This window comes from Drosophila miranda, chromosome XL, assembly GCF_003369915.1.
Source record: "Drosophila miranda strain MSH22 chromosome XL, D.miranda_PacBio2.1, whole genome shotgun sequence".
In the NCBI taxonomy this organism is placed as follows: domain Eukaryota; kingdom Metazoa; phylum Arthropoda; class Insecta; order Diptera; family Drosophilidae; genus Drosophila; species Drosophila miranda.
This window is the reverse complement of record NC_046673.1, coordinates 24,775,380-24,788,569: the sequence shown is the minus strand read 5'-3', so window position 1 is coordinate 24,788,569 and position 13,190 is coordinate 24,775,380. Positions and strand designations below refer to the sequence as shown.

General features: G+C 49.4%; 1 protein-coding gene across 5 annotated transcripts; it reads right to left on the bottom strand.

The window, feature by feature from the left end:
- Positions 1-38: 38 nt before the first annotated feature.
- LOC108159941 (rab11 family-interacting protein 1) lies at positions 39-13,082 on the bottom strand. 5 transcript variants are annotated; one of them, XM_017293597.2, is made up of 7 exons: positions 12,691-13,082; positions 4,802-4,946; positions 2,650-4,712; positions 1,987-2,141; positions 1,746-1,906; positions 1,261-1,296; positions 39-737 (listed from the first exon to the last, which is right to left on the bottom strand). In XM_017293597.2, the coding sequence occupies exons 1-7, from the start codon at positions 12,719-12,721 to the stop codon at positions 731-733; spliced, it is 2,598 nt and encodes an 865-aa protein (XP_017149086.1). In that variant the 5' UTR covers positions 12,722-13,082; the 3' UTR covers positions 39-730. The 5 variants fall into 5 exon arrangements, 4 of the variants coding, with proteins under 4 accessions (XP_017149086.1, XP_017149098.1, XP_033249375.1 ...); XR_001775378.2 differs by having other exon boundaries at positions 75-737; positions 1,012-1,296; XM_017293609.2 differs by lacking the exon at positions 1,261-1,296.
- Positions 13,083-13,190: the final 108 nt, after the last annotated feature.

Sequence of the window (13,190 nt, the reverse complement as noted above, 5' to 3'; positions counted from 1 at the left end):
AGTTTGGTGATTGTATATTAATATTAAAAATGTTTTTATTCTGGTTTGGGGGGTGTATATATCAATAGGTAAAATCATTTTATGTATCAATATATTTCAACTGCAGCGACTCCTCTTTCTCTTTTCACTTAATCGCTAAAACATAAATAATTTAGGGCTTACTTCACTAAAAAAGGGTAGCGCCGCTTCCGCTTACAAAATTTGACATACATATGTATAAAAGGAAGAAACAAAAATAAGAACAGACAGACAAAAAAAACAAATACTTTTGGGATAATTTCAATCAATCGATCAATCGATGGGGACAAACAATCCAATTTGGGGTAAAACAAATCAAAAATTGCCGTCTCTAGCGATCGTTACATCGGTATATGGTATATGGTACAAATAATTTAATTTAGTTTATGGTTTATAGTTTATGTTCGGAGTACGAGGGGAATCAATTCAATTATCAGTTTTAAAAATACATCGCCTCCCCCTTGTGTCCCTCTTTTCCTGCTTAAAATCTATGTGATTACGTGTAAAATTTAGTTTTTCTTTTTCTCAGATACGAGGAGTACTTAAATTAGTGTAAGAAAGCACTTGAATTTCGCTGTTTGGCGACAAAGGCAACTTGGTGTTTCATTGATTTACATTTAATATGCAATCGCCACTGCAACTGCAACTGCAACTTATCCACGGACCCGCCACGCGGCTACTGGAATCTGCTGTATCTGCTGCGACGACACTCTCAACCACTGCAAGACAGAACCAAATTCGGGGATTAATATCACAGATGTTCGGATAAAATCAGAACCGATGAATGCTACGAACAGTACGAACAAGAGAAGGAGAAGGAAACCATCAGAAGACCACCAACAACAGTTAAGCGAAAGAGAGAGGAGAGCCACAAACAGAGATGCGAGATGTTAGACAGAGAGACAAGAGAGACTGAGAGATGGCGTGGGGATCGTGGCCCCCTTGGTATGGATAATGTGCAACAAACACTTGGGCGACAGACAGGACGCTTACTTCATCCTCGACTGGACATCAGTGGAGGCTGAGGCTCCATCTTTTTGGTTCCTTCTGGGTGTACTGCCGGGACTTCTGGTTGTCTGCTTTCTTCTTTGTGTCGCGCATTGTGGTGGTTACTTTTTTGTTTTGTTGGGGTCATTTGGTGGTTCTGGTTGTGGTGTAGTTGTTGTTGTTTTTTGGGGTCGTGGTGGTTAAGTGCTACTTAAATGCAACTTTGCAACATGCACGGCGGCGTCGGCCACTTACTTTAGAAAGTCATTCATATTGATGTAGTTTTTATAACTAAATATAAAAGAGGAGAGAAATCACAAAAATGCATTCGGTTAAAAAAACAGAAGTAACGAACGGAACAGAACATTCACGTGTGTGTTTGTGTGTGTGTGTGGATAGTGACTAGTGGAAGGTGAAAGGTGGGTTTACGAGTGGGTGGGTAGGTGGGTGGTTGGCTTAGACACAAACAAGAAAAAGAGCAAGTGAAAGATCCGGGAGATCTTTAGGTCCCCGTGGGAGGATTGTTCTTTTTTCCATTTTTTTTTTTTTGGTACAAAGGGAAACCAACTTGGAAACAAAATCAATTTGAAATAAAAAAAAATGTATAAATTTCGATCTGTAGCATCGTCCTGCACTCCTTTTACCTCCAAGGAAGAGAAGGCAGGCGGATGCCCTTTAAGGAGAATGAATGCAGTGTACAGGAGCGGGCTTTGGCAAGGCCACAGGCAGGGACGACGAACCTTTTGGCTGAGGTGGTGCGCGAGTAGGGGTTCTGCAGGATCTTCGGGTGCGTCTCCATCACTCGCAGCAGCAGATTGTCCAGATAATCCTCCAGTTCCTTGACGCGCTGCCGCTGCAGCAGAGCTTCGTTCTCCATGCCATTGGCAATCAACATCAGCTCCTGCGAAACAGATCAGATCGGATCGGAGATTAGAGATTGCAGAGTCCAAAGAGAGAGAGAGAGAGAGAGAGAGAGCTTACCTCCCGCGACTTTCCCTCGTACTTCTTCGCCAGCTGTGCCGAGATCTCCGAACGGCGTTCCGCGTGCGATCCCCCGGACTTCTCGTGGCCGATGATGATTCGCTCTGAGGACTTGGGACTCGGCGAGTTGCTCCCATTGTCGTTGCTATATTTTTCTGTGTCGGAGAGGGAGAGAGAGAGATAAAAAGGGAGTGTTAGTTTGTTAGTTTCTCGGGGCAGGACACGCGGATGAGTGGGGGAGTTTTGGGTGCTCGGAGCCATAAGCTCCAATGCAAAATCACTGGCGGATGCAAGAACAAAACAGAAACAACAGAAAACAAGGATGATAGCAGGACAAAGAGGACGGAGGAGGAAGGATATAAAGGATGATGGGATGATCGGAAGATAAGGGGAAATGACGCTTCAGAGGAGAATGACGCGCGACAATGACAAGAGCGTTGACTGGAAATAGCTTGGTTCGGTTTCGGTTTCATTTTGGATTTTGGATTTCGGGATCCGCCAGCGTTTGCTTGTCGCACTGCACCCTATCGCACTCCCTGCCCGCCTGTCCGCCGTAGATTGAGAGGAACACTTGAACAGAGGAACGGATTGTCTTGTTCTTGGATTGCTTTGGATCGGTTTGGATCGGTTCGGATCTGTTCGGTTCGGGGTACAACAGCTCACCTCGCTTATTGCCGTATTTGAACTTTCCCAGACGCTTTTCCCTGCCGTTGCCAGTGCCGCCGCCGTTTGTTTGAAACTCCTTGGGTGACTGTTCGGGCGTTAGGAAATTGTGCTCTGGCTCGAGTTCTAGTTCTAGTTCTGCCTCTGCCTCTGGCTCTGGCTCGCCATACTGCTCCTCCGCCATCTGAATGTGCCGCTGTTGGTGCGGCTGCTCCGCATCCTCTATAGACGTGGATCGCTTGGCAAAGCTGAGCAGCCTCTGGTCCTCCTCCCACCGCTTGGCCTCGCGCCGCCGCTGCTCCTCCAGCAGCTCCTTCTGGCGCTGCTCATCCTCCAGCTCCTGCCTGAGGGCCGCCTCCTCCACGCGCAGCCGCTGCTCATTCAGCCGCAGCTCTGCCTCCAGGCGGGCGTCTTCCTCGGCGCGCTGCTGACGCGCTTCCTCTTCTGCTCTCTCTGCCCTCTCCGCCTCCGCCTTGAGATCCACCAGGGAACGAGGCTGCGGCTTCGGGCGGGTCGTGGGGGTGGGGCTAGGCTTCACCACCTCCACATCCACATCCAGATCCTCCAGCTCTGGCTCATCCGCAAAGATGGCTGTGCTATTTCGCTGCTCGAACTTTGCAAAGCTCGCGTTGAATTCGTCAAAGTTGCGCTGCTCCACGTCTGGGGAGAAGAGCGAGGAGGAGGTCACAGTGGACACAGATGGTACTGGGACTGCGACTGCGACTGCGACTGAGGCTGGGACAGAAGTTGGAGCCCGAACCGAAACCGGAACTGGGGGAGCAGCTGCCTTGGTTGTCTTCGGCTTGGGCTTGGGCTTGGGCAGTGGCTCCTCCTCGTCGGCATCGCTGTCCGAGGAGCTGGACGAGGACATCGATGGAGGAGGGAGCGGTGGCGGTGTCTCATCCACGCTGGCAGGGAGCGGAACACGCGACTCCCAGCTGCGGCGCTTGAGGGAATCACTGGTCCCGATCTCCAGGCCACCGTACAGTTTCGTGGCCCACTCATCCTTGTCGTTCTCCGTCGTCTCTTTATCCTTATCCTTCTGCTTCTGCATCTCATTTTCTCTTCCCATCTTCGTCTCCTTCTGATTCTGCTGCTGCTGCTGCTCCTTTTCCTTTACAGCCTCCTGCTGGTACTGCTCGTCCTTCCCCTCCTCCAGCTGGAGCTGGGGGATGCGCGGCGGCTTCGAGGGAGGCGGTAGGGTGCGAGCGCGGACACTGAAATCGAGCTCAAGCTGTTCCATCTCCGAATCGATGGGCGGATCTTCATCGAGCGTCTCTGGCTTTCTGTTGGGCTTACCTCCATGATGGACCTTTCCCACGCCGTTCCCGATTGCCAGACCATTGCCCAGTCCATTGCCATTGCTCAGCAGGGGCGAGGGGTTTCGTGGTGCAAAGTTAGGCGCTCCTCCCCCCATGGTGGTGGGTGGCGGCTGGAGGCCAGACCGCTGGATGTTCAGGGAGCTGCCGGAGCTCTTGTGCGACAGATTATCGAACACAAACTCGTCCTCGTCCTCGCTGATAACGCCGGGATCGGCCTCGCCCGCACGCTGGCCTCGGCGGCGGCCACTGCCCCCCTGGCCGCCGGTGGAGCTGTTCGGGGTGCCTATGCTGGCGAAGGAGCCGCTGAAGGAGCTGTTGTCGTCGCCGCCGGCGTCCGGGTGCTTCTTCTTGCTGCGCAGATGCAACTTGGAGCTGAGCGACCCCGCCAGCTTCTTGATGCTCTTCCGCTTCTCCCCGTTGCCGATGGAGAGGAGGCTGCCGCCCACGGAGCTGGCCAGCTGCCCGATGGAAGACTTGTGCTTATCCTTCTTGCTGAGGTCTGTCAGGGAGCCGGACTTGACCACGAACCCGATGCGCACCTCGAGCTCCCCGCGCTCCTTGTTCTTCTTCTCCTTGCCCGGCTTGCTCTCCAGCTTGAACCACTTGGAGCGCGGCCTGTCGTACACGTCCATCTCGTTGAGGGGAAGTGTCGCCTGCCCCAGGAACTCGTCGATGCCCAGGTTATTGCGGTGCAAGCAAGTGAGCGTCAGCTCTGCCCGATTGCCCTGATCGGGGATTTTTCTATTGAAAACAAAGAGAAGACAAGATAAAGTATAAAGCATAAATAGGAATCTGGATCTGGATCTGGATAGGGATGTCATCCCACTTACAGCTCGCACTCCTCGTTCCAGTTGACATTCGTCTCCGACTTGTCCTTGACCGACGTCTGGTACTTCTCCTTACCCAAGGCGATTGTGACGAAGCAGTTGTTGGTGCCATTCTTCCCCTTGGTGAGCAGACCCCTCGCTCGCTGCACTGTAACGAAAGGGGAGAAAGGGGATTAGATCTGAATCGGAATCAACTGGATTATGGATTTGGGATGGGATGGAATGGAATGGCATCTCGTGCAGAGAGAGAGAAAGAGATATATGCATAAATGTAACTGGAGGAATCGTCGCTGGGTGGAAAACAATGCTGGGATTGAAACCTTGGAATGCGAATGCGAATGCCAATGGAAGTGGGGCGTCGAGTGGGAGTTGGTCCCAAATTTTGTGCGGTGGCCGTGCGGTTGCGTGGCTTTCATATCTCAGCCTCTGCCCCGCTGCCGGATGCCGAATCTCGAGGTCACGAGGCGCTCGAGTGAAACTTTAAGTTTGCTTTCGGGTCTCATTTCCATTTCCAGTGCTATTTCGGGGAGTGAATCACTCGAGCGGGCGCTGCGAAAAACGCTGGCTTAGATTTTTGCCATCATTTCGGCAGAGACCTCGCGCTGGTTGTGCCACTGGCACTGGCACTGGCTCTGACTCTGGATCCAATTGCGAGCCTCCGCTGTGTGTGTGTTCTGCTCTCTGCACAGTTGCCGGAAATGGAAATTAAATTGAAAACGAAGACGCCAGAGGGCAGACGACAGCCAGATGGCAGGGCGACAAAAAATTAAGTCATTGCCAGAACAGACTTTCAGACAGCCACACAGGTTCGGGCCAGGCCAGGCCAGGCCAGAAAGGGCCAGAACGAGTCTATTTTTAGGCTTGTGCGGTGGCGGGAATGGCGAGAATGGAATGAACTCCAGATGCGGAACTTTTTAAAGGCTCCCCATGGCTGGAGGAGGAGGAGGAGGAGGAGGAGGAGGAGGAGTCCCACGATTATTCGATTACTCAATTACGGAGCATAATCATGCTTTTGCGCAATCCGATGTCGCTCCCCCCCTCTCTCCGTCTATCCGGAGAAATTGCGCCAAAGTTTCATAACAACAAAAACAATTACGGGGCAAAAGCGGCAAAGTGAAAAGCGTTTGCGGCGGAGTTTACCTCCGTGTGCATGAGCAGACACGAATATGTCGCTGTAAAATACATGCATGTACATACATACATACATATGTACATACATATGTAAGCATGTGTGGCATGTAAACTAGAAGAGTAGCATCACATGGCAGATGGCAGATTTCTTAATATTTTTCCAATTTCCGTTAGGATTTTGGGGAGCGACACTTGGCGGCTCGGGCAGGGGTAGGGGCAGGGGCAGGCCCCACCTGCATCTCCTCTTGAGACTGTGTGGGGCCCGAAGGGTGGGGGGTACGCCGCCTCATAATTATTATCGCATTAACAGTTTTTCCTTCCATCTGCCGCCCGTTAGCAGACATTTTGCTTTGGCCAGCAAATTCGCGTCGCGGGAATAACTTAAGCCAATTTGGGAAGTTTTCTGTCTCCTCTTCACTCTTTTTTTGTTGTTTAGCTTCGTCTTCGTAATTGAGGTTAAAGACGATCCGGAACAGACAAGAAGTCTAGGCGCCATAGATAATCCACCATGCCCGCTCCCATTACAGCTACTCCGCAACTCCCCCTCCCCCTAACAACTCGCAGAGACTATCGATCGACAGCAATAATCGGCCCCGGCCCCGGCCCCATGCTCATCTTGAATCTTTCTTTTGCTCTTTCTCCCTCCCACTGCCTTCGCCGACCAACGGTAACCGGAGTGAACTGTAATAGACAAGAAGATGGATGGATGGATGGATGGATGGATGGATGGATGGATGGATGGATGGATGGATGGATGGATGGATGGATGGATGGATGGGCTTTCAATGGCTGTCAATAACCCGCCGGGCGGCGTCGGCGGTGGCGGCTGCAATTTTCCGCCATTTCGAGAGCGGTGGCTCATCAGCGCGAGAGACATGCAAATCCAGAGATCGATGGACTCTTATATGAGCAGCAGACGTACATATTTACACACACAAATGAGTGCATGCCTACATATGTACATATGTATGTGAATATGGAAAGGCGTCGCGTCGTCCCCCCACCCCGAAAATAGAAATGCCAAATGCTAAATGGCAAATGGCAAAAGGTAATGAAATAAACATGGTAAACAGCGCCAAAAAAGAAACGGCAGAAGATGGAACGGGCTGAGGGAGGGGCGAGGCGCGATCCACCGTTAAGTTGGTCCGCTTTTCTGGCAACCTCTCTCAGCCGCCGCACAGTGGGTCAAGAGTGCTGTTCAGCGGTCGGACACTCTCCTCGAATCATTGTCGAATGTATGCGCTGAGCTGATCAAACCAACTGATTAATGCCGGCCCACTGTGCCGAGACGTGGGGGCATTGCTGCGCATTTAGCATTTAGTTTTCGCTTTTCGTCGCGCCACGGGGACCCGGCCTGGTGCGGAGCAATGTGGGCCGCCGCGAGCTGCGAAGCCCAGAGCTTTGTGAATGCTTCGATCTGATAGAGAGACGCGATAAAAGTACTGCCAAAACAGAAGCCCAACCACTTTTTGCACTCATTCATTCCTCAATTCAATTCGCGAGAGGCAGTGGCGAGGGGAAGGGACGGGGAGGGGGTTTCGTAATTGAGAGTTTGTTTGGTCCGAGAGCAAATAGAGGGACGACTCGCTGGCTGGCTGGCTGGCTGGCTGGCGTCATCCACGAACGTAGGTGCTCCCACACTCACACACACACACACACACTGATGAGACACTCGGGTGGGGGAGGGGGAACGAGAGCGCTTTCATACGAGAAGGTCGAATCGAATTGCTTTCCATTTTGGAGGATCCTCCTTCCCCCCGAATAAGTATCTCCCGGAAATAAGCACTCGTATTCCATTCCTCAGCCATTACCTACTCGGAAACAAAAGGTTTTACGAGTATTAAAAATACAATTTGATCCAATTGCAATTATCTAGCAAAACATAGAAATACAAGACAACACGAGTCCCAGTCCCAGTCCCAGTCCCAGTCCAAACCCCTCCAGTGTTATCTCTTGTTCTTGTGCAGGGGTCAGGAATCATCGATTACTCATTCCCATGGAGCCCCGCACCACTACAGCGATATCTATCGAGGAAGGTGACTCACTCATCGTTCTTTCTTGTTGCTCTTGTGGCCCAAATTTCACACCGAAAACTCCACAAATAACGGCGGCTCAGCAAAAAGAGAAATTGACAGCGACCAGTGGAGTGGAGTGCTCAAGTGTTCCGTTTGTCCCCCCGGGAAGTTTGAATATACAAAAATACATATCTCGATCATCGTATCGTATGGATAAGAACTAACATATACATAAGATCTATGTATAAGCTAGGTTTCGTTCCGTTTTCCTGTCGATGACGACTATTGTTTGATAAATAGATAGAAACAATAGATAGGTAGATGTCGGCTGCACCTCAATTTTGTCGTCGTGGGCCCATTGTCGTCGCATTTTGTTAACCTTTGTAGCTTTTGCTTGTTTGTGTGTTTATGTGTGAGTAGAGGTCAACTGTTGGGTTAATTAATTTCAATGAAATCATTCTCAGTCTCTGCTCAGCTCTGGTCTGCCGTTTGCTCTCCATTTGATTGCCTCTCCCCTGCTTCTGCATCTGGGGCTACCACAGCCGTAATTCCCCGCAACAAATTCACCCGCAGGTAACCACAATTCTCCACTCATTTTCCCCAAAGAGAAAATATCCAAAGGTATGGGAAAACGGTTTTCTTCATCTCCGAACACAAATCATGCCATCTCTGAGTCATGGCGATAATATTTTTCCTCCATGAGGAAACCAAATTTTTCATGATCTGTAGTTTCCCTCTCTTTCGCAGATACACACGTACAAATATAGGGCACCGATCGGATCAGTCTAAATGGCTATATAGGGAGCGGACAATGGAGGAGAGGAGAGAACTTTAACCAACCATCTCTCCATCCCCCATTCCCTGCCTTGCCCCATTATAAATGTAGAATTCCCAGCACGCACTTTCCGAGAGACTCTTTTCATGTTCCACTTTTTCTGCTTTCGGGCTACCTCTTTTTGTACGCGTGTATGTGTGTGGGGGCGTGGCAGCATGCCAGCATGCCAGAGAAAGACACAAAGCAGACGACGGCAACAGTGTGCTGTGCTGCCGCCGGAGGCCAATGCTCCTCGGAGGCATCCACACGCATGCTAATGAGGCAACTTCATTCCGCACTTGACAGACCCTCTCTTCGGCAAGACTAGGATCAATTTTCCATTCGACTTTGAAGCCAGAACTCTGCTATGCACTGCTCTGCTCGTCTCTGGGGTTGCCCTGCCCTGCCGTGCCCTGCCCTGGGTCGCCCCTCAGATCGACGGAACACGTTGGTCGGCCAGGCCAAGAGAGTCATGCAAGTGCCAGCTCTTTCCACAGGGATCGTCGAACTGTGGCCTAATCCGCACAGTCCGATACAAAAACACTGCAGCATTTCCACCAATAATTAAGCGAATGCCATTCAATGTTGCAACTGCAACAGCAACAGCAACATCAACAGCAAAACAGCAACAAAAAATGGTCGAAATCGTGCGAAAATTCGAATAAAATCAAAGTTTAATGTATACCGAATAATTCCCCCGCCCGATTCCCTGAAAAGTGGTATGACGATTCTCTGAAAATGTCTGCAGCGGAAAAACGGAAAGATTTTACCACACAGAGACGATTCCAATATAACATATCAATCATGCACCATGGATCTAGCTATGGGAACGGCTTTTCGGGGGGTATTTCCCCCCCACCCCCAATGAGGCTCGCATTTCATTCTCGCTATTTACTCGTGCATTAGTATTATTATTATTTTTATGCAAAAACAATTTCTTTCGTTTGCTGCATTTTTCAGTGGTTGTGCGGTTTTCGTTGCCGTTGTTGTTGTTGTTGGCCGAAGCGAAGACAAGGCGCAATTTTGAAATTGTAAACATAGTTTTTCCCTCCCCAAATGAAAGACATGAACACGATGGAGGGTGGAGGGTGGAGGGTTGGGGTATTGGGGATCATTGCATGCTTTAAATATAAATGCAAAGAGGCAAAAGTATCTTGAGTCGTCTGCTCCCATCCCAATCGCAGTGGCGGAGCCAGTGGCAGAATGCATATGCATGAGGGGAACAGCAGGCAGAGGTGAGAGCTGGGAGATGGCTACCGGCGGTGCTGGTGCTGGTGCCGTTGCCCAGGCAGGCAGCTGGCGGCAGCAATTGGCCCCAAGGAATGTGGCCAGCAGCTCCACAAGCTACAAGTCAACGCAAACTGGAAAATAATCAATTGGAGACCCGCAATCGTAGAGTCAGAGGCAGAGTCGGAGATGCGAACCCAGACCTGTTTTTCCCCTCCATCTGTTCTCTGTCTATCTCCCTCTCTCTCACACAGTCTATCCTTCTTCTCCCCTGGGCGAATGGCACGAGTAAATGGGTCGGGCAATGAAACGTAACTGTTTCGCACAAGTGCATCGCGAGAGCAACATTAAAACGGTCCACAAAGCAGGGTGGTGGTGGTAGAAACGGAAAGAAGTGGCACGGAGGGAACGGAGAGAACGGAGGGAACGGAGGGAGCGGGAAGCCACAGAGGAAGCGATGGGCATATAAATCAGAGCAATCTAAGGACGCTATCTCCCCTCTTACGTGACCAAAGTGCACTCTCTCTCTCTCTCTCTCCCTCTTCAAGAGGGTCTTTATCAGAACAATTTCCTTATCGATCCACCCCACCAACACCAACACATAAACAAGAACAACAACGCATTCCTGCATTTATCGTTTTCTCAATACGGATGGACGAGATGGTGCTCCATGCAACCAGAAACGTGGCAAAACAAATCCGAACAAAATCGAAATTAATAACGGAAATGTGTTCACTTGGGTTTGCTTGGCTGCCCGCCGCATTGCACAATATCCTCGGGAAAAATTCAGGTGTGTGTGCGTGCTTGTGGCCAAGTGAGTGACCGCAAAGAATTTACGGATAAAAATAACGCACGCAATTAGACAACTTCGAGGTGGAGGCCCGCCGCCCATGGGCGCAGAGTCGATAAGAAGGCCGGGCCGCAACTTCCCCCAAAAGCAGGCGGACAAAGTTCCTTGTGGGGAGCGGGAAGGGTTTACACTCGAATGTCGAATGATCTAATAGTTTGGAGCGACGGGATTTCTGTTTCAAAAACCGTCAAAAGCTCCAGACTGCGAAACAGCTGTTTCCCCGAGCCCGAGGCGTGCGCTCATCTCGAGTGCAAATATTGACACGAGAACAGATAAGTCCCACTCTGTGTGTGTGTGTGCAAAGAGAGGGAGAGAGAGAGAGAGAGTACAAACAAGACCTAACGAAGGAAACCAACGTACGACAACAACAGCAAAAGGGGGGAGAGAGATTGATTTGTTTGCCATTCGACGTGTGACGCCAATGCTCTGCTGCTGCTGCTGCTGCCGCTACGAGAACTGTGCAAACGGCGAAAAGAGACAACAGAAGACAAAAAGACAGACATGATTGAAAGAGACGACGCAGAGAACAGAGCTGATAGCTGGTGGACAAGTTCAAGGTGGAAAGGCAGACGTGGGAGCAGCTCAAAGACTCCATTGCCGATCTCTCCCCTGTTATACTACATACATATGTATATGTATGTATATAAATACATAAGTACATATTTAGCTACAGTTTCCGCTCTGACATCTCTCTCTTTCTCTATCAAACTAACTGTTTATTTGTGAAACTTTGATTCAGCTTCAATGTCTCACACCCACACACTACACCTGCTAACTGTGCGTGTTTATTTATCGAAATGAAGCTCATCTCACATTGTGCGCTACCTGTTTCTGACTATCTGCATAGTTTACGTTCCTGAAGCTTTTGCAACAATTTATGAATCATTTGCTTGGGCCATTTATCTACATATGTACATATGTATGTACATATGTACATATGTGTATGTACTTTATACAAACACAGAAACAAACTGAAACACATACCCCTGTGAATTTTACTTGTAGTTAATTACTCGATATTTGTTTTCGTAATTATGAACAAGCGCGACACAGAGAGAGAGAGAGAGAGCGACAGCTCTTTCTGTTTTGGTCACGAGTAGCGCTTGAATATTTTTGCACAAATTTCTCATTGGAATTCAGCCCTGAAAAAACAAAACAATGAAAACATAAGCACCAGCGCAGGGCTGCATTGAAAGCAGCAGCAGAGGTGTATGCGCAAGAATGCGAATCAGCAAATGTGGGTACAGGGGGAATGGGGGAGAGAAATCACCATCAGCCATTAACCATTCCGAATGATCGATCAGCAGAGAGGAGATTCGTTGCGAATTGACTTCCCTATGACAGCAGCTCTCTGGGCTATGAGTAAGCAGCGGAAGGATAGACGGACGGACGGACCGACACAATCTTATCAGACTAGCACTCGCTCCACTCCACTGATAGAAACAAAACACGAAAAGCAGAGCCAGAGGTGGCTTCTCACAGCCAAAAGTAATGGGGCAAACTGTAGAAAGAGAGCACCGGAGACAGAGGGGGGATAGAAAAAGTGAAATTTCAAATAAGATGTCGGAATAGGTACAAGAGCTGACTGAACTGAAGGCCTCGCAAGAGCACAACAGAAACGACTTAACTGTTGTCTCTCCGTCATGACAATATTTAAGCATACACACACATGCAGGAACAAATGCAAGCAGCGGACCAACACAAGCACACGCACACAGAAACGAGTTTAATTTTTAATGCGATTTATTTGCCATACTAAAAAAAATTGAGGCAAAATCACGACTCGACAAACGACAACGACTAATACGGGTGTCTGTCGGAGTTGGGATCGGATCGGATCTGATCACCCACTTACCCGTTACATTGCAGTGTGTGGGACTCCACATGGCACTCTGTATCGTGCTGCGTGTTGATGCACTGAAAATTGTTTACTTTCCCAGGACCTTCTCTCGACCAGTGTGACGCCTATGTCCTATGTTTTAGTTGTTGCAAGCGTGAGTTGTCGTGTGTTTGTTTTCTATTTCTATGTTCTGTCACACATAAATAACAATGGCTGGCGTTTGACACATCCACAGCAGAGCACACGATTTGTCTTTTTTGTTTTTGTGTTGCCTGCACGCACCACGAAACTGTGGAAAAATGTAAATTTGTTTTTAAAGAGTTAAAAAAAAAAGGAGAAAGGCAAGAAGGCGCAAAGACACGCGTGCCCGACCGATTGTGTTTAAAAATTTTTCGGAATTGAATGTCAATACGGGTAGTGGTGCGCAAGCACCGATTACACTATCGATATCGGCCACTATCGTGCATTGGGTGCGCAGAGCTGCTTTTGACTTATCGATACTTTTGAAACCATCG